The sequence below is a fragment of the Vicia villosa genome, unplaced genomic scaffold (genome assembly GCF_029867415.1).
Source record: "Vicia villosa cultivar HV-30 ecotype Madison, WI unplaced genomic scaffold, Vvil1.0 ctg.000063F_1_1_1, whole genome shotgun sequence".
NCBI lineage: Eukaryota > Viridiplantae > Streptophyta > Magnoliopsida > Fabales > Fabaceae > Vicia > Vicia villosa.
In genome coordinates this window covers 392,537-414,551 of record NW_026704991.1, presented here as the reverse complement: position 1 = coordinate 414,551, position 22,015 = coordinate 392,537, and the positions used below count along the sequence as shown (strand labels likewise).

General features: G+C 43.5%; 1 protein-coding gene across 1 annotated transcript; it reads left to right on the top strand.

The window, feature by feature from the left end:
- The first annotated feature begins 19,228 nt into the window (after positions 1 to 19,228).
- LOC131623409 (ethylene-responsive transcription factor ERF069-like) lies at positions 19,229 to 20,820 on the top strand. Its single transcript, XM_058894419.1, has one exon. The coding sequence runs from the start codon at positions 19,827 to 19,829 to the stop codon at positions 20,631 to 20,633; it is 807 nt and encodes a 268-aa protein (XP_058750402.1). The 5' UTR covers positions 19,229 to 19,826; the 3' UTR covers positions 20,634 to 20,820.
- The last annotated feature ends 1,195 nt before the right edge of the window (positions 20,821 to 22,015 follow it).

Genomic DNA, 22,015 nt, shown 5'->3' with positions numbered 1-22,015 from the left:
ACCTAATTATTTGGCCTACTCATGTCCTAAAAAATTTCATCTTAAGAGTTTCTAATATATCATATGTGAGTTTTTTTACAGGTTATACCCACAAACCTTCTTACAATCAAACAAGAGTTTTTAAGTGGATATCCTCCAAACAAAACACTAGATTTTACAACAGGGCAATCTCAAAATCAAACAAAGTTTTTACACCAAGCCAAGCGTAGGACCCAAACGAAGACTTTCACGAAAAATTTCACAAACCAAACGAGAGCTTTTATACAAAGTTAATCTCACTAACCAAATGAAAATTATGAATGCCTAATCTCACAAACCAAACAGGAGCTTTGACTGGTTTAGCTCACAAACCAAACAACAACTTCTCACAACAAATATTACATAAGAGACAAAGTCCTCTAGAGTAAGTTACAAGAATACCCCTAACACCAGAACAAACAAAAAACCTCAATGATATTTTTTTCACTCTACAAGCATTAATGCAATTCAGTGAAAAATAAAGAACTAAAACAGGGAGAGTAGAGCGTGAGAAAGCGTATAGGAATGTGTTTTCAAGTGTATTTTGAAAGTAAGGAGAAATTATTTATTTATATGAGAAAATTTTGGCTCAAAAGGGAAAAGATCCATGGGCCTTTAACTAATATAATCGATAAAGCCATAGGGTTAATAATTATGAGCTTCAAAATACGAAAATCCTAATTTCTAGAAAGGAATCCATGTAATAATCATTTAGGAGTGTTATTAATAGATTAATTAGAAGCTTTATGTATTGCCCTAATCGATTGGTTAAGGTCCCTAATCGGTTAGGCATTGTAAACAAGCTTCCTAAATAATCACGACCACTCTTGATCAATCCCGTAAGCCCCTTGATGGTTCCTCTGTAGGTTTTAAGAAGTTTTTAGCAATTTTAGAGAGGTTTAAAACATTTTCAGGTGAGTGTGTTGCCTTAGTAGTTTTAAATTTATTTTAATATGTTTACAATACTCTTATCACTCAGTCACGGGCTAGGCAAGCTTTCACACTTCCTCTCTTTCACAACCTTGAAGCTTCAAGATTCATTGCTAGATTCATCAATGATTCAACACTTCATATGTGACTGAATTCTTCTAACTGGTGATGCTTCATAGATCTTCTTGATAAAAACCATTATTAGTTTCTTGACTAGAGATCTTAAGGATTTCGCTGAACGCCGCTTGACATTAGATGTTGTCTTTATTGATATTGGGGTTGGCATCTTGATCTTACAAACATAATATATTGATCTTAATATAACTTTTTGATTATTATCATAGAAAGACTTCGGATCATGGTGTTATCATCATCAAAACCGTTCTGAACATCTGTTTTCTAGAGACATTTTTTCCCGAAAGCACGTGGACCTATATTATCTCCCTTTTTGATATTGATGATGACAATGTATCTCTAAGGAAAATGGAACAAACAAAGACGAAGTTTCAATATAATCCAATTGATTACAATATTACAAAGATATCTCCTAATCCAACAAATCCATATCTTAGATTTATCAAACATAAATAAATGATCACAACTTAATCCCTTTATTTTTTGAAAGAATTTGACTACAACTTATCTTTTTGAGAAAATACAATCAAATATATAAATAATTGATAGGGTTTTTTGAATATTATTCAACATAGGATGTAAACAAATCTAAGCATACATACAAGTGTTTTGTTAAATTTTCTTGGATCTCATCCCGAAAAGCTAGCTCAAAGATTGAGGTTGCCCTTTTATATATATATATATATATATATATATATATATATATATATATATATATATATATATATATATATATATATATATATATATATATATATTCAACATCACAGGAACCTAAACAATATGAGACTTCAAACACATTCCAAAAACTCAAATACATATTCAACACCCATCCTCACGCCTAGCGTGAGCCATGATAAAATGTCTGCAATGTTGTCCTTAACCTGACTCTGACACCATGTTAAATATGTTTGGATAACCTCGCCCTTTGAGTTAGATTTTAGAGTGAGATCCAAACATTTTAAAAATGTTTAATATTTCTCTCGTTGCTTATTTATTTATTTGAGTAAAGTTTATTCTCTATATGTTCTTTCTTTAAAAGCTCTTTTATTTTCTCTTTGTTGTTTCTCAAACACTTATTCAACAGTGTTGTTCAATGTTGTGCAATATGATTGTGAATAAAATAGTAAAAGTTAAGAATATATGTATCTTACTTTTGATTGATAATTGCTTTCATTGAATGATGATGGTAAATGAGTCGTTCCAATCTTTGTACTATTTGAGTAGGACTTTTCATGACCTTATACTCACAACAAAAATTGTTAATCACTACTTTGTACTCCAGATTCACACATAACTTGTACTTTGTGTTCCTTGTTTATGATTGACTAGCTATCTCTTAAATTTGAATTGTAAACTTTGATAGGAAAGTCATCTAAGTTATTCTCTAAAGTATAAACTTCTAAAATATTCAAAATGATAAAACTCAGCAGAAGTTGACTACTTGATCAAATTGTTGAGTAGTAGTCTTGAGTTTACCATAAGAAAAGGATGATTACTTGTGTTGCTCATATCCAAATGATATCCTTTGAAGCCATGTACTAGCATATAGTAAAATGAAGTCTTTATGACATATGCATAGATGATCCTTCAACAAATACAATACCAAAATGCTTAATAATTGATATGTTCATCTTTAGGCCAAACAATTTGTAAGTTCTCTATTTTTAGGATTGACTTAATTTCCTCTAAAACCAAGGTTGCCTTTGTTCTTCATCTTGAGACCTGTTACTAGTGTGTTTAGGGAAATAATTGAGTTGAGGTTCTTGATCTAGGATGTCTCGTTGTTTGGTGAAATGGCCCATGAAGGATTTAGGAAACTCCTCGTTCTTCTGCTTGACTCCTATGAGGTATGTAACACCCCATATCTACCCGTTTATAATCAAATCAGAGTGCTAAAAATCCAACCAACATGAGTTATTACATTTTCAACGTGAAACAACGTAAAACTCATTATAATAGGTACATAACACTCATTCAAATCAAGATGAACTTATAACCAATAGTTTAGTCTTTAAAACAATTCAACTTTATTATAAAAACCAACACAGCGGATTCAAAAATAAACTTCAAGGTACCATAGCATCGTTGCTCAATTATAAAACAACTTCAAAAAAATAAATAAACTTCTCAAAAGAACACAACAATATTCAACTTTAAATGCAACAAAATCAAAACATACATTCATCCCCCCGAGTGCTGCGTATCAGAGCGACGACACCAACTAAGTTACTAAGCATCAACTATTCTTCCTGATTACCTGCACGTTACTAAAAGATGACAACATTTAAACAGAAGAGTGAGATATCGAATAATATAAACAAGTGCATGATAATTAATATATTAGATAAGAATCATACAATTTTGCTACTTTATCACAACAACAAAACGACAATCAACAAACAACATAATAATAGCGACAACTTCAAAATGCAAATAAAATGCGACTCAACTATGCATATGCATCTGGTACCATTGGAGCAGAACTCCCAACTTAAAAATTGCCAGTTTATCAAGGCATCGAGGCATAAGCCTTCAACTTTCAACTTTTGCCAATCCAGGCCAACGTGGTGAATATAGCTCCAACTTAATAAATGCGATGTATGAGACCATTATGAATGTCATACAAGAACAACAATGTAATCATGCATCCATTGCAACAACTTAATCAACACTGGTCATCAGACTTACAACGTAGATATGTCCATGATTCGGGACAAAACAACTCATTCAACTGTGCATGCAAGTCAACATATTCAACATAATTTCGACAAAACAAAACAACCAGAAATACCAACCAACATACACGACCGGCCCCAACAATTTTCGGCTAATTCCGGACAACTAATTTTACCGCTTAATTCGGCTACTCGGTGCTGTCCCTGCCTAATTCTGCTACTATTAAATTACTCTGTTACTATTAGCTAATTCCCTGTTATTGATTTAGTTTTCTGCTACTACAACCAACTATTATTATTCCTAGTCCTTGCCAAAGTTTTTTATATATACTACTGCTACTTCAATTTTCGCCGCTACTATTACAACTCCTTGATCACTATATTTCTGGTATTACTGATTCACCTATTATTCTTATTCGTATACATATTAATGGAACTACCAATATATGTTTCAATATTTGTTTACTATCTAATTGTTGCGTGATACAAAATAATTAACCCAAAAGCAAGGAAATGTATCAAAGGAATATATCAGGTCACAAAGAAAAGTGTGGTGCCCACTGTACCTAAGGGAACGTCCGCCCCATCCCTTCCCTAAAGAAGAGGCGCCCGCCCCTTATTCTATGGGCCCAAGGAGGCGCCTGTCCCCTATCCAAGGGGTGCCCACCTTCCATTGGTGGCCCTCGTCCCCATTGTTCATCTTCCTATATTATCTTTTTGTGTTTTCTACGATATATATATATATATATATATATATATATATATATATATATGATCGTACCTGATCAGAAGAATCGTCAAGGCGCAATGTCTGGCTTGAAGAGCAAGATGGGGGGGGGTACCTGCAAGGTTCTCCGATGCTTGAGTCAGTAGCTATCAGAGAATGAGGTTTAGAGTTGAGAATAGAATACATGACTCTCTAGTGAAAGAGGGTATTTATAGCCCCCAGCGCTGGGCCAAGGTTCCCTAATTGGGCCAAATCCAACTGGAGGCCCACGTGCTAGGGAACTGCCAGAACGTCCCATGCTAGGGCTGAGTCAGCACGAGACTCACGTTCTGGATGCACATGGCGTAGGGTTCGGAGATGGTTGACCGAATCCTTCGCTGAGACGTGACGCGTGGTCTTCGTGCGTGGATAACTCCTTGACGGTTATCTAGTAAGTAGGCCCAAAGGTTTGGGTCTGCTCGGCCAGGGTCTTCGCGACGGGCAGCCCCTATCTGTTGTCCAGTAATTGGGCCCAAGGGAAGTGGGCCTGCTCGGCTGGTAATCAAGGGTTGGGCCTGCTCGGCCCAGACCAGAACAGGAGCCCCCCAAGTCATTAGCCTAATAAGGGTGATGACTTTAACGAGGAGGTTTAGCCGAGCACGGGCAACAATTCCAAATCATGGGCTCCTCGAGGGCTTAGGTCGGTTGCCAGTTGTCTTTGGTTTTTAACCTTATTGGTTGTCACTCGTTAGCGTGATTGACAGGTGTCAGCTGTACAGGCTGTAATCATTATTGCGCCGTTTCTAGGGATGAAAGTAGACGGCGTCTTTTGGAGTTCTCAAGATCTTTGGGACGCGTGGCAGCTTTTCATGGAGGGAGCCGTCTTTGGGGTGTAGGCAATGATGGCGTCTCCTAGGCTGCCTAGGCCATCATGACACCCTTTGGCCTTCTTTCCCTATATAAGGAGTGAGGAGGTCACTCATTTAGCACTTAACATTTCCCAAGCCTTCAAGATCCGCTCACTGCTCTCCTCCTCGTCTCGTTCATATCTTCTTCGCTTTCTCCAAGTAAGTTCTTCGTCTCCTTCATGTTTTTATTTAAGTTTTATGTATTAGTTTTGAGTGAGGCGAGCATGATTGATGAGCGTGACGAGAAAGGTTTATGAATTAGCCGAGAAACTTAGAAGATGATCGTTTCTCCCATGCGTTTGCCGAGTGAGTTTTGAGTGAACGGATCTAGAACGTTTGAATGAGACGTCCAGCTTTTAGGATTACTAGAGAGTAGTATGAAGGCCACGAGTAGCGGAGGTTGCACGTCTTGGTGAGGGTATGAGTTTGCCGACCTCCGCTGCGTGCGACGTATATGCTCTGAGGACACTTTAGCTCGTCGGCCATTTGACGATTGGGGGAGTTTTTCCTCGTCCCTTTTCCTCGCCCTTTCACTTGACTTGCGGTGGAAGGGTGGATTTGACCAGTCGAATTCACGGTTTCCTCTGCTTTTCAGGTAAATGGCCGACGAGAACAAGGATGATGTCGTCTTCGACATTTCAGATGGGGACGAGGCTGTTGGCTCGCAAGAAGACGCTCCCGTCATCGAGACCACCCCTAAGGCACTTGAAGAGTGGGTGGCTGTTGCTCCGAGGATGATTGCCTCGCGCTTCACGAGTCGTCCCAAGGAAGCCTTTAACGTCATCGAGGACCTTGATCAGGACGAGGAGCCTTCTTGGGGCGCCTTTGTGCCCAAATCTCACCAGAGGATCTGCTCGCAGTTTCCCGGCTCCCGTTTCGCGATGTATGAGTTCGTCTTTAAGGAGGCTGGTCTCCGTCTCCCCTTCACGCATTTGCAACGGAGTGTCTTCAGTTGGTTGCGCCTCTGCCCGTCTCAGCTTCATCCCAACGCTTTAGCGTTCTTAAGGGCCTTTGAGATCGTATGCGGGTACTTGGAGGTCGAAGCGACTCTGCCCCTTTTCTTCAGAGTTTTTCATTTGCAGAGGTTGCGTGATCCGGACGGCAAGTGGAGTTGGGTGTCGTTTAAGCATCCGAAGAAGCTGTTCGCCATTTACCAGGACTCTGTCAAGCATTTTAAGAGTCGGTATTTTGTAATTAAGCCGCTCACTCCTGATGCCGAGAATCATTTGTTCGAGGAGCGTGAGTATATTGAGGAGGGGGTGAGGAGAGTGGGCCCAGCTGCCCGGTTCCCGTTAGAGTGGCAACCTGACCATTTCGAGCGTGGGACCGACTATTACATCTTCCGGGACGAGGATCTCAACGAGCGCGATACAGGGGGTATCAGCGGCTCGCTTCTTTTGTGGACGGGTTTAGACCGGCGATATGTACATATCCCAACGGGGATCCTCTATTCGAGGAAGATGGTGGCCCTATGCTGGAGCCTCGGCACATCAACACCAAAGCTGTCCTCGAGTGCGGAAGTTACGGGGACGCTATGATTTTGTTAGGTGAGATAACTATTATTTGTTAACACAACACTTTTTTGGTTCTAACTCTTTACTTTGTAGGAAAAATGGCCGATTTGCACGACAAAGTTACGAAGATGCGGGCCAAGAACAAGGGGGCCGCCAAGGTGCCTGGGAAACGATCCCGGGTCGAGGAGGTCAAGGCGGCTGCCGCGGGTGTCCCTGACAGTGGCTCTCCTTCGTCAGTCGGGACGACCTCGCGTGGTTCTCCAGCCGGAAAGAAACAAAAGAGTGACGGGACCGGGGAGCTTCGTCCTCTAATCATTGACAACCCCTCCGAGGAGGACATAGTGCTGCCTTCTTGTACTCTGCATAGGGGAATCTTCTCGAAGAAAAATGTTCTCCTCGAGCGCGAGGAAGTGAGGCACATTGTCAAGCGGGACCGGGTGGCTCGAGATAAGGATTTGTCCGAGGACCTCGAAGGGATGATGAGGGCGGCCGCCTTGGCCTTGGCTCTTAATGCTCAGAAAGTCTGTCCTCAGAAGGATTACGATGCTCTCCAGATCAAATACGATGAGCTGGAGCACGAGTTCGAACAATACAAGGACAAGTATGAGGTCCAGAGCGGCATAGTGGAGGATCTCGTTAAAGAGCGTAACAAGGTTGCGGACTTGGTGGCCGAGGAAAAAAGGCTCCGCGAGAGAATTGCTGAGTTGGAGAGGGCTCATCTCCCTGCTGCCGAGGAGGATGAGGACGAGAAAGCCTTGGTGACGCGTTCTCAGCTTCTCGGAAAGGTGAGGGAGTTGGAGGTTGACTGTGTCGCTACTTTGGGGGTCAGCTTCAAAGCTGCAGTGGATCAGCTGAAGGTCCTCAATCCGCGCCTGGTGACGAAGGGCATTGGTCCCTATCATAAGGTCGTGGACGGGCGAATTGAACCAAACCCGGAGTTCGAGGACTGGGAAGACGAGCAGGAGCCCCAGGGCGAGGACGACGGTGCTGAGGACGAAGATGGCGATGTTTGACCAGTCTTTTATTATTGTGGCCTGCGTGCCGATGTTTTGTGGCCTGTGTGCCAATATTTTGTGGCCTGCGTGCCAAGGTAGCTAGTTGGGCGATGCCCGGATAATTTTTGTAATATTTGGATATCTCCGGCCAATTTGGTCGGTTTTTAATATTCCGTTTTATGCTCCAATGTTTATTTGTGCTTATCTGATGTATACTTTATGTTTATGCTCAAATTATGTTTGTGCTCGACCGGGGTTTTATGGCCCGGGCGTGTGGGGAACGGTCCGGGTGCGCAGAGCAGGTGTGCGCTATAAGCGAGCTCGAGGCCGCGGTCGGGGCCAGGTGCTCGCGGCGTGAACGATCCCATCGCGAGCTGGGGTTCTGCCGTGCAGGTACTTCCGCGGAGGGTCTGTGTGTAAGGCCCGCCGCGTGGTCGGCTTTGCCTCCTGGTAGGGTTATCCGACTGAAGCTGTCATGGAGTATACGCGCTTGTACCATGGCGTGAGTCCTCACCCAGCTTTCCCCGTGTTCGTCACGAGCGGCCGGGTAGCGTTAGGTTGTTTCTAACTGTAGTAGTGTCTGAGTTTTTCAGCATTCCAAGGTCGAGCTAGTTTTTCGCCGAGAAGGTTCTCGAGGTAATACGCACCGTTTTCGGTTTTATCGTACACTCGGTACGGACCTTCCCAGTTTGTGGCTAGTTTGCCTTCGCGTGAATCTTTCATGTTCCTACGGAGCACTAAGTCTCCGACTTCGAAGGAGCGCTTGATAACTTTGGTGTCATGTCTTAACGCTATTTGTTGTTTCAATTTCGCTTCTCGCAGGGAGGATCCTGTTCGGACCTCCTCGACCATGTCGAGCTCTTCTCTCATGGCTTCGTCGTTGAGTTCCTCCTCGAGAGGTGACTCCGTCTGACGAGATGGTTCTCGGACCTCCACGGGGATCACGGCTTCGGTGCCATAGGTTAGCCTGAATGGAGTTTCGCCCGTGGTCGAGTGTGGGGTCGTCCTGTATGCCCAGAGGACGCTGTGTAGCTCTTCGACCCAAGCTTTTTTCGCTTCGCCTAGCCTTCTCTTCAATCCACGGAGAATGACCCGGTTGGCGGCTTCAGCCTGTCCGTTGGTTTGGGGGTTCTCGACCGAAGTGAAGTGCTGCTTTGTCCCGAGTTTGGCCACGAATTCCTGGAATTTTCTGTCCGTGAACTGGGTGCCGTTGTCGGTTATTATCGCCTGTGGTACCCCGAATCGAGCGAGTATGTTCCTCTTGTAAAATTGGAGTACGTTTTGGGATGTGATTTTGGCGAGCGCTTCAGCTTCTATCCATTTTGTGAAGTAATCTACAGCGACCACCAGGTATTTGTTTTGGTAGGAGCCGGCCGAGAAAGGTCCGAGGAGGTCCATTCTCCACGTGGAGAAAGGCCAAGGTGAGGAGAGAGATTTGAGCTCGTTTGGTGGTGCCAGGTGCATGTCAGCGTGACGCTGGCATTTGTCGCATTTCTTGACGTACTCTTTGGCGTCCTGCTGCATGGTCGGCCAATAATAGCCGGCTCTGAGGGCCTTCCTAGCTAGTGACCGTCCACCGAGGTGCTGGCCGTTGATTCCACCATGGAGTTCCTGGAGTACCTCTAGCGCTTGCGAGGCATCGATGCATTTAAGGAGGGGGATGGAGAAACCTCGTCCGTACAGCTTGTTTTCAAGGATGGTGTATGAGCACGCTCGTCTCTTAATTGTTGAGGCTTCTTTCGCGTCGGCGGGGAGCTCGTCTTTTGTGAGGAAGTTGTACACTGGGGTCATCCAGCATTGGTCGTCCCCGATGGCGAATATCTGTAGAGCTCGCGCGTTTTCGCCTACACTTGGCCTGGGCAGAATTTCTTGGATAACCGATTTGTTTCCCCCTTTCTTTCTCGTGCTCGCAAGTTTGGACAGTATGTCGGCGCGTGAGTTGTGTTCTCGGGGGATATGCTCGACTTCCGCTTTGGCGAATTTTTTCATCTTATCTCTGACGAGTGCGAGATATTCGGCGAGTACGTCGTTTTTGGCTTGGTATTCGCCGCTGATATGAGATGCGACGAGTTGGGAATCAGTGTAAATCTTGACCTCTCGTGCCCCTATATCCTCGGCGAGTCTTAGTCCCGCGAGGAGGGCTTCATACTCGGCCTGGTTGTTCGACGTGTTGAAGGAGAGGACTAAAGATACTTCTATGATGAGACCTTCGCCGTTTTCCAAGATAATGCCTGCCCCGCTGCCCGAGCTGCTCGAGGCGCCATCTACGTAGATGGTCCACTTGTCTTTAGTTGCGTTGGGTGAGTCGGCGATAGAGGTCATTTCGGCTACGAAGTCCGCCAGTGCCTGAGCTTTTAATGCCTTCCTGCTCTCATACTGTACGTCGAATTCCGAAAGCTCGAGGGACCATCTCAACATTCTGCCGGCCATGTCTGGTCGGCTGAGGAGTTGTTTGATGGGCTGATCCGTCCGAACGAAGATTGTGTGAGCGAGGAAGTAGTATTGTAGCCTCCTGGCCGCTATCACTAGGGCCATGGCGACTTTCTCGATCTGCTGGTATCGTACCTCGGGTCCCTGTAGGGCTTTGCTGGTAAAATACACAGGTTTTTACCCGTCTACGGTTTCTCGGATCAAAGCCGCGCTGACCGCCTCGTTTGAGACGGCCAGGTAAAGGTACAGAGGCTCGTTGTCGTTGGGTCGAGAAAGGACGGGCGGCGAGGAAAGTACTTGTTTGAGGTGTGCTAGTGCTTGCTCGCACTCCTCGGACCACTCAAAGGCTGCTTCTTTGCGTAGTAGTTTAAAGAAAGGGAGGGCGTGCTGGGCGGATTTCGCGACAAAACGTGATAGTGCAGTGAGCATCCCGTTTAATACTTGGATGGATTTTTTATTGTTGGGAGTAGGGAACTCGGAGAACGCTCGGCATTTATCCGGGTTGGCTTCTATTCCCCGTTCGGTCAGATAGAAACCGAGGAATTTTCCTGCTCGGACGCCGAAGGTGCATTTCTCCGGATTGAAGCGCATCTTGCAGGATCTGGCCCGCTCGAATACGCGTTCGAGATGGGAGGTGTGGTCGGTGTCCCCTCGAGACTTGACGATCATATCGTCCATGTATACCTCGAGGGTGTCGCCGATCTCCCCTCGGAACACTTTGTTCATCATCCGTTGATACGTGGAGCCCGCGTTTTTGAGGCCGAAGGGCATTACGTTGTTGTAGTAATTGCCCGACTCGGTCATGAACGCCGTGTATTGCTTGTCGCTCCTCGCCATCAGGATCTGGTTGTAACCTGAATAAGCATCCATAAAAGATAATAATTTATAGTCGTCCGAGTTGTCGACCAGTCTATCAATGTTTGGTAACGGATAGGCGTCTTTTGGACATGCCCGGTTAACATCAGTATAATCAACACACATTCTCCATTTTCCATTAGATTTCTTAACAAGTACAACGTTTGAGAGCCAATTGAATACTTGGCCTCGGAAATAAAATTTGCCTCTAAGAGGTCTTTTACAGCTTTCTCGGCAGCCTCCGCTTTCTCGGGAGACTGCCGACGCCTACGTTGAACTACGACCTTTGCGGCTGGATTGATGGAGAGGTGGTAGCAGGCGACCTCAGGGTCGAGTCCGGGCATTTCCGCGGCGCTCCAGGCGAACAAATCAGCATTGGCTCGAAGGCATGCTATGAGCTGCTTCCTCGGAAGGTCTGAGATCCCTTTACCGATTTTCACTGCTTTGTCAGGGTTTTCGCCCAAGGGGACCAGCTCGAAATCTCCGTCCGGAACTGGTCGGAAGGGGTGAGGCGACTTCGACCTCGACTCTTCCCCAATCTTTTGTTCTTCTTCTGCAAACCGGGCGTCCAGGTCGACTGAGCTGACGTTGGTTGTCTGATGCTGGTCTCCTCGAGGATGCTTGTCTTCGGCCCTTGGCTTTTTGTTGGAGCTGGTCGGCGGAGCGATCAGTTCTAATCCTTTGACGGAGGCGTCGAAGATTCTTCTGGCTGCTTCAATATCGGCGTTGATGGTGGCCACTCGTCTGGTTCTCGTGTAGAACTTCATCTTCAGGTGGACAGTGGAGGGTACGGCGGTCAGTTCGGCCAGAGTGGGGCGTCCGATGATGCAGTTGTACAGGGTTTTGCAGTCGATCACCAAGAACCTAGTTTTGACTTGCCTGGAAGCCTCCCCTTCTCCGAAGGTGACAATCAGCTCGACGTAACCCCATGGTTTTGTGGTGGCTCCGTTGAAGCCTTGAAGGTCTGAACCCACGTAGGGAGTGAGGTGTGAGTCGTCCAGCTGGAGTGTCCGGAAGAGATGGGAGTACATGATGTCGACCGAGCTGCCTTCATCGACTAGGACCTGTCGAACATCGAAGTTCGCCATTCTTGCTTGGACGAGCAGAGGAATTGTGGCGTTTGGAGCTCCGCCGGGTAGTTCTTCCAGGTAGAAGGTGATTGGTTCAGATTTCCCTCGGAACTTTCTCAGTGTAGGGTCGAGGTCTGCGTTGGCGCTGAGCAGCTCATCGAACTTTCTCTTCACTGAACTGATGGTGAGGGAGCCCGGATCTCCGCCGTTGGAGACGACCATGGCGAATGGGAATCCTTCCCATTTGCTGAGTGCGGCAGGTGCCCCGACCGATGGTATGAAATCTTCAGGTCGGGTTACTGATAGGGCTACTTGTAGGGGCCTGTTGTCCGGCGAATTCCCTTCGTCGGAGTTTCTGTGGTCGTCCCTTCGGGAAGGTTCCCCTTTCTGTGTGTATTTTGAAAGGCGACCTTCCTTGATCAGTGTTTCAATAGCGTCCTTGAGATGAATGCAATCCTCGGTCGTATGTCCATGGCTCCTGTGGTATTTGCAGTACTTGGACTTGTCGGTTCCTGGCCTCGCGGGGTTTGACTTCGGGGGTCTGATGTTCGACTTTTTGAAGTCAGTGTTTTGGCATTCGGCTAGGATCCTTTCCCGTGAGGCGTTCAGCGGGGTATATTCGTTGAAACGACCAGAAGGTCCTCGACGTTCTTTGATGTCGAGAGACCTGTCGTCTTTCCTTCTCTCGTGCCCGCGCCTCGAAGTTGAGGGCTCATGGTTTGAACTGCGAGCGGCGTCGTTGTCCCGTGACGCTCTCGTGGTAGTAGCCTCTGCTTCCTCATATCTGATGAAGGCCTGAGCCTTGCGAAGGAGGGCGTTCATGGAGTGGACCTCCTCAATCTTGATGGCCTTTTTGAAGTCGCTTCCGGGGAGGAGCCCTCGTTCGAGTAAGTACCTCTTCATGTAGTCTGCGGTCTACACTTGGACAGCTTCTTTGTTGAACCTGTCGAGGTAGTCTCTCAAAGATTCGTTGGTGCCTTGGATTACTGCCTCAAGATTTGCTTCTGATTTCGGTTGCCGACGAGACGCGGTGAAGTGGCTTAGGAAAAGATCCTTCAGTTCAGTCCAGGAGTGGATGGAGTTAGGGGGCAGATTCCTGTACCAATTCATCGCGCCTTTCCTTAGTGTGGTCGGAAAGATGCTGCATTTGATGGATCCTCGTACCACATGGTAGTCCATGACAGCTTCGAAGCTCCTTATGTGGTCATCGGGGTCGGTGGTCCCATCATAGTGGTCCAAGGCTGGTGGTTTTTCCATCCCCCGGGGAAGACGAACACGCCGGATTTGCTCGGACAAGGGACTGCGGAAATCCTCTTCGTCGCTAGGTTCAGGGGAGTTTGAATGTCTGCCCCGCTGGGACTTAGTGCGTGCTTTGCCCGAGACTTTGCGGTTGTCTTTTGGAGAATGCTCGCGGACTTTCTGCACGGCTTTGGAGGGGCCTCGGTGCTCCTGCTCGGGTGAGGGACTCTTGGCTTCAGTGGTTTCAGGTTTCTGATTCTTCCGAGTCTTCCGAGGTGGAGAGCGGGAATAAGACCGCTGGCGCCGGTTTCTTCTCGAGGGGGAGCGAGACCTAGATGGACTGCGCTTGCGACTTCTCCTCGGGGGAGACCGCGAAGAGGAATAGGAACGTGACCGATGGCGTCTCCGTTGGGGGGAGCGATATCGTCGCTTCCTTTCCAGGTCGTGGATGCGGTCGCCCTGTTGGCGGATGAGGCGGTTGGTCTTCTGCAGCTCTTTGAGTATGAGAATGGCGGTCGGATCAGCGCCCTCGGGAATGTTGATCTGTTCCTCCTCGTCCGGGCTACGGCTTCTTCGTCTGCCAGAGGTGTGGGTGAACGAGGAAGCGGGTTGCCCGTCTCGGGTATCAGTTTCGTTCACCACTTGGAGCTGCTCTGGTTCAGTCTGGGGTCGGGTCTGCACGTCTTCCCCGTTCTGAACTTGTCCTTCAGGATGGGCTTGTTCGACGTTCTGGACTTGTTGAAGGCCGTGCACGTGTTGAATGTGCTGAATCTGTTGCCTCTGTCCGGCAAAAGCACGTTCCTGCCGACGGCGGTTCGTCAGTTCGCGGCTGGAATCTTCAATCAGTTGTTCCAGGACAAAGGGATCAGGACTAGGTGTGTTGTTGTTGGCCATGACGATGGTGAAAGGTTATGCTTTGATCTTTGTTAAAGAAGGGGGAGCAAGGTTCCCACAGACGGCGCCACTGATCGTACCTGATCAGAAGAATCGTCAAGGTGCAATGTCTGGCTTGAAGAGCAAGATGGGGGGGTACCTGCAAGGTTCTCCGATGCTTGAGTCAGTAGCTATCAGAGAATGAGGTTTAGAGTTGAGAATAGAATACCTGACCCTCTAGTGAAAGAGGGTATTTATAGCCCCCAGCGCTGGGCCAAGGTTCCCTAATTGGGCCAAATCCAACTGGAGGCCCACGTGCTAGGGAACTGCCAGAACGTCCCATGCTAGGGCTGAGTCAGCAGGAGACTCACGTTCTGGATGCACATGGCGTAGGGTTCGGAGATGGTTGACCGAATCCTTCGCTGAGACGTGACGCGTGGTCTTCGTGCGTGGATAAATCCTTGACGGTTATCTAGTAAGTAGGCCCAAAGGTTTGGGCCTGCTCGGCCAGGGTCTTCGCGACGGGCAGCCCCTATCTGTTGTCCAGTAATTGGGCCCAAGGGAAGTGGGCCTACTCGGCTGGTAATCAAGGGTTGGGCCTGCTCGGCCCAGACCAGAACAGGAGCCCCCCAAGTCATTAGCCTAATAAGGGTGATGACTTTAACGAGGAGGTTTAGCCGAGCACGGGCAACGGTTCCAAATCATGGGCTCCTCGAGGGCTTAGGTCGGTTGCCAGTTGTCTTTGGTTTTTAACCTTATTGGTTGTCACTCGTTAGCGTGATTGACAGGTGTCAGCTGTACAGACTGTAATCATTATTGCGCCGTTTCTAGGGATGAAAGTAGACGGCGTCTTTTGGAGTTCTCAAGATCTTTGGGACGCGTGGCAGCTTTTCATGGAGGGAGCCGTCTTTGGGGTGTAGGCAATGATGGCGTCTCCTAGGCTGCCTAGGCCATCATGACACCCTTTGGCCTTCTTTCCCTATATAAGGAGTGAGGAGGTCACTCATTTAGCACTTAACATTTCCCAAGCCTTCAAGATTCGCTCACTGCTCTCCTCCTCGTCTCGTTCATATCTTCTTCGCTTTCTCCAAGTAAGTTCTTCGTCTCCTTCATGTTTTTATTTAAGTTTTATGTATTAGTTTTGAGTGAGGCGAGCATGATTGATGAGCGTGACGAGAAAGGTTTATGAATTAGCCGAGGAAACTTAGAAGATGATCGTTTCTCCCATGCGTTTGCCGAGTGAGTTTTGAGTGAACGGAGCTAGAACGTTTGAATGAGACGTCCAGCTTTTAGGATTACTAGAGAGTAGTATGAAGGCCACGAGTAGCGGAGGTTGCACGTCTTGGTGAGGGTATTAGTTTGCCGACCTCCGCTGCGTGCGACGTATATGCTCTGAGGACACTTTAGCTCGTCGGCCATTTGACGATTGGGGGAGTTTTTCCTCGTCCCTTTTCCTCGCCCTTTCACTTGACTTGCGGTGGAAGGGTGGATTTGACCAATCGAATTCACGGTTTCCTCTGCTTTTCAGATAAATGGCCGACGAGAACAAGGATGATGTCGTCTTCGACATTTCAGATGGGGACGAGGCTGTTGGCTCGCAAGAAGACGCTCCCGTCGTCGAGACCACCCCTAAGGCACTTGAAGAGTGGGTGGCTGTTGCTCCGAGGATGATTGCCTCGCGCTTCACGAGTCGTCCCAAGGAAGCCTTTAACGTCATCGAGGACCTTGATCAGGACGAGGAGCCTTCTTGGGGCGCCTTTGTGCCCAAATCTCACCAGAGGATCTGCTCGCAGTTTCCCGGCTCCCGTTTCGCGATGTATGAGTTCGTCTTTAAGGAGGCTGGTCTCCGTCTCCCCTTCACGCATTTGCAACGGAGTGTCTTCAGTTGGTTGCGCCTCTGCCCGTCTCAGCTTCATTCCGTTAAAATACCCGACTCGACCACTCGAAACGCGCTAAAACACGATAAATACTAAAATTAACTAAATTAACTATTAAATCGCATTACGGGTGTTACAAGGTACATTGAAATTTTTGGTATTACTTGACTTATGGAGAACCTTAAAACCAAAATCTCAAGTAGTTGGTTCAACAAATTGATGGATCACTAGTGTGTGAGTATATTTAGAATGAATATGAAGATATTGTACTTTAATGTGTTAGACGCCTTTTAGGGTTTTATTATGGTTATGAAATAGGTTAAGTGCCCTTTTGATTCTATCTTTCGATCATATTCCTTCATTCATATATGTCATAATTATTTTGATATTTGCTCTTAATTATTCTCGTATGTGAAACGGAGTTAGGTGGTGTTGTCATTTACTATTTTTTTACTTCATACACCCATGTACAAAGTTTGACTCCCTGACACCAAGCAAACATTGTTGTCTCGAGGTTCGTCCTCTCGAGGTGTATGACTCTGAGGCCTTTTGTTATTATTAATTAGTTCTACTTTATTTTTAAGTTACTTAAGTTTTACTTCCATCACATTGATGATGTTGTCCAGTGTATTATTGTTGAGCTTGGGTTGTGGGGCAACAAATATTCTGCATCCTTATGCCATGTTTCTTCTTGTTGATCAAGAACATTAAGGGTTATGAATATGTTATCCATTACATGTCTATGTAGTAGTGAACCCCTTCGTCTAGCCTCGTCATTATGGGAGTATGAATTATGAAGTTGTGTATGAACTTACATGATGGATCATCTAAGCAAATGATGTAATCTTTGTGTCATTGAGTTGTAATATTGTAATGTTCTCTCTCACTTCTCGTTCCACTACACCCCTGGATGTGAAGGTTGTACATGCAAAAGATGTTATAAGTCCTAAGTTAGACAATATGCTAGCATGTAGAAAATAAGTAAATCGATTGTATGATCATACATGAGTGAAGGTTATATTTATAAAGTAGGTAGACTCTAATACATTATATGAAATTGGTATTTTCATTGAGGTGATCTCGAGGATTGTTAACGGATAAGTATGAGCTTATTAGCATAACAAACTATGAAATAGGTGGTGGAACATATCTAATTTGGCTATACTCCAAATATTTCAGAACTGTGATATCACATCACTGCTTTTAAATGTCATATACGAATGTGTATTAGTTTACAATAATGACCTTTGGGCCAGTAATCACTTCGTGTCATAATGCAATGCCATCATAAATAACATAAAAAGTCATGTTTTAATCAATAACATCAAAATATAACTTCAAATCAGAAGTAGAAACAATGGTGTGTGTTTCTCTTTTGCTTCAATTTTTGTTTTTGTTTTTCTCTTTCGTTTCTTTCGGTGCGTGCAAAGAGGGAGAGAAACAAAAAAGTTGATTCAACCCTCAAATCAAATGGTACTAACAAAAAATAAAAGTATATAAAGAAAGAATAAAATAAAATAATGTTAGATAAAATCAATTTAAACCAACAATGTCATATATTTAACCTATGACAATTCGACCTATATGTTTGAGACGCCATCCTTGATATAAATGTTCAAAGTTTCTAATGATATTTTAGGTCTGTGATCGTTTTCTGCCCTTTTAGCTAATTTGCAAAAATTCTTTGATATCTCACGGTAATTTTTATTTGTGATCTATTTAGATCGCAGCCGATTTATGAAATTTTTATAAAAAAAAGTTTTCACAAAATGTTGTTTGTATGATTCTTAGTTTAAGTACAATGTATTTTCTAAATTATATTCTCTCTTAATTCTTATATCAACCGTGATATATTTGATTAATTTATACCCAACATCAAAAGGGACAAGGTTTGAGTGACTTTGGCATTTGGTGACTTTGGCTCTAGAAAAAAAATATTTATTTCAAAATGAATGTCATTCTCACTTTTTAATGTAAAAATTACTACATCCGTTTCAAAATGACTCTCCTTTTAAGAAAAAAATATTTGTTGCAAAATGAATGTCATTCTCACTTTCAATGTAGAAATTACTACATCAGTTTCAAAATGACTTTCGTTTAAGGTTTTTGCACACAGATTAAAAAATACAATTATATTGTCATAAGAAATACACCTTTACTAAATTAGCCATATTAATGCGATTGAAATATTGTAAAAAGTGATAGGTAAAGTGCATGATTGGAAAAGTAACAATTATTTTTACATTAAAAGTGAGAATAACAATTATTTCCACATTAAAAGTGAGAATAAACAATTATTTTGAAACAAATTTTATTTGTTAAAATGATAGTCATTTTAAAACGGATTATTTTTCTAATTGTATCATTTAATTATGAATTTAACATTAATTTGACAAATTACTAAAATTAATTTAGTAAAAATACAAAATTTTATGACAATATTATTGATTTTTAATCTATATATAGAATCTTTAAACGGTAATTATTTTAAAATAGATGAAATATTTTAATCATTCATACATCTTTTAATCACACTAAAGTTACCAAATTTGCAATAGTAGGATGTTTTGAATAAAAGTTATAAATAAAAGTTAATTTTGTTAAATTAATTGTGTTATAAATCATTTTTATATATTTTTTTATATTGATTTTAATATATATTACATAAAACAAACAAAATTATAATATATATTACATCAAAAGTCGCTCTATATAATTGAAATTTAAAATTTAATTTAGTTAATATAGGTACTAAACAGTAAATACTAATCTAGCACACCCCGAATAGACAAACTCTGCACAAAAATATTGTATGGGATATAAAATTACAGTTCATCATGGGCTGGACATGCCCAACGGTATAGCCACTAGTCACTTACTTATTTGACCGCTTTAGTAATATTTTACAGTACCAAATAAAAAAGTTAGAAAATAAAACAACACAACCAAAAAATAAACTAAACCATAAAAACTCACGTCAATCGCGCAATTTCAATGTTACTACTTACTAATCTCCCTTCTAATCTCTTCTCGATCCCTCATTAGCTTTATCAAAATTTTCAATTTCACAGCAATTAGTACCAGCAAGAGGCTAGGATTGAAGCAACCGCATATAAAAACCCAAGTTTTGAATACACATATCTAACTTGGGGAAGAACATAAGAGAAATAAATATCTTTCAAAAATTTAAACAACAGAAGCAACGTGTCAAATAAGGCAGTTACAACATTTGCAAAACGTAGATTTTTTTTTAATTACAATCCCGCTACCGACAACGACATTCACACTCACATGACACATCCACAATATTGAGTCATTAGTCATGACCCTCCTCCCACTCACTCACTCACTCACACTCCATTTTCTCTCTACTCACTCACTCACACCCTTTCTTCAATTCCTTTACCAAATTTCTCACCCTATCACGAGATAAATATTTATCTCTTTCCTCCAATTCCAACACACCCTTAAATTCTCTTTAATTCTCTCCCTTTTTATTTCCCACACTCTCTCTCTCTTTCTTTCTATTCACCATTCTTCTCTCTCCTTTATTTTCCCGCCAATTTCTCTCTGGTTTGTTCACTCTCATTTTTTTTCCATGACCGTACACTCAACCTTCAAGCTTCAGAATCCGAAGCTAAAAGCTTCAAGATCAAATTTTGAAACCAACCCATCATTCAAAACATCCACCAAAACCGAAAACAAAATGAAACTACTCCGGGTCATTCTCACTGACCATGACGCAACCGATTCCGACTCTTCCGGCGAAGATGAACCGTCACCACCACAAAAGCTTCAAAAAGGGAAGAGAGAAATAACCGAAATCACCATGCACATGCACTTTCCTCTTGTTTCTGATTCTCCGAAAACCTCACCTTCTTCTTCAGCTTGCTCCACTGACCCGACCCGTTTCAAAAGACGTGGAAAAGTGGTTAGAAATCCCCGGCAGCAAAACATGTTCCGCGGCGTTCGTCAGAGACCGTGGGGAAGGTGGACGGCTGAGATCCGTGACCCGAACCAACGGAAACGTGTCTGGTTAGGAACTTTTGACACGGCGGAGGAAGCTGCAGCTGTGTACGACGAAGCCGCCATGAAGCTTAAGGGTCCAAAGGCAGTTACCAACTTTTCCGGTAACTTTCCAGACAGCAACGCCGTTAAGAAAGACGTCAACGAGCCGTCAAAGATTTTCGCCGTTGACGGTTTCGCTTCTCCGACGTCTGTTCTGCCTTACTACGACGGCGACTCGACGCCGTTTGACAGTTTTCGTTACGGAACTGTGGATGCGTTTGGATTCGATATTGATACGCCGTTAAGTTTAACGGACGTTAACTTTATCGGGTTTGGGAAAGAAAAAGAAGAGTTCGGTGAGTTTGACTTGGACGAGTTCCTGACGTGGCCCAGTTAAACCGCAAGGACTTATTAGTCATTTCCGAAGAAAAATCCAGAATCGTTAATACTAATATTTTTGTCGCTATCCGTTGTTACCTGATGAAATTCCTAAACTACCCTTGTGACTAATTTTTTTTATGCAGCTTGTAAGAGTGTAGAGCACTAGAGTAAACGTTATCTTTAAGAGGATATTTTTGTGATAAGCTATTTTGTAATTATTTTTGTCGTTTTGTCTAAAATAGGGGGACATATATAGCTACATTAATATTAGTACAAGGAAAATTATGGGTGGAAATTATTAAAAATGACTATATTATATTATTATTATTGTAGTATTTGTTTTGAAATTAAATTTTGCCTTTTTGTTAAGAAGATGCCAGATTTCATGATTCATCGAGTAAGATTCTATGATTCTATATGAACCAAAAGATTTGGTTAAGATTATTGTTCCAACAAAGAATTGACACATGTTATAGATATTGCATGCTCTATTTATTTTATTCTAGATTTTTTTGAGGAATTTCACTCTTACACATAACTAAAAATATCTCAACTACTAAGTAGTAATTGTTTACGGTTTACACGTTACTCTTTCAAATGACTCATATGATACATGGCTTTTTTAACCTAGGTGGTAACTAATTAGTGATTAATTACTTCTAATATTTTGATTGATTAATCACGTTTTAAAGTGGTGGAGGAAAATAGGTGTGTGGGGCCAATGAGAGGTGGCTGCTCGTGGTTGATAAGAAACTAATAATAATAATGGCAGCCTCCGCCCCACTAATACTATGGTTGGTTTATGCTTCTTTACATTTCACTTACTAGTTGTACTTTTCATATGGAATTGGAACCCAACCTACCAACCAATTGATTGCGGCGGCTCAATTGTGAAAATTCAAACTAAAATTGATTTCTCAATTTACATATTTGAACTAACTATTGGTCCAATCTTAATGTCTTGTTTTGGCTCTAACTTTTCCAATTTATTACAAGAGTATTTTTTTATTCATTTAATTTTTTTTTGACAGAAAAATTAATTCATTTCATTAATAACAATATTCTGAATACATGTTGGAATTTCAAGGAAATTATGAAAACTAGCAAAAGATGGAGCCACCCGCGCCAGAGCATGAGCCACTTCATTAGCTTGTCTTCTAACGAACTTAACATGAGAGTTCCTAAATAAAAGAGCCATCAACCGATTACACTCGCCAGTAATAGCACCAAAGTCCGAATCATTTGGTTTCGGATTAGTCACATTATCCACAACGCGCTTTGCGTCCAACTCGAAGTCCATATTGTCAAAACCCAGCTCATGAACCCACTTTAAGGTTTTAAAAAGACCAAGAGCTTCCCCAATAGCAACATCCGTACAAGGCGAAAACCAATCAGTTC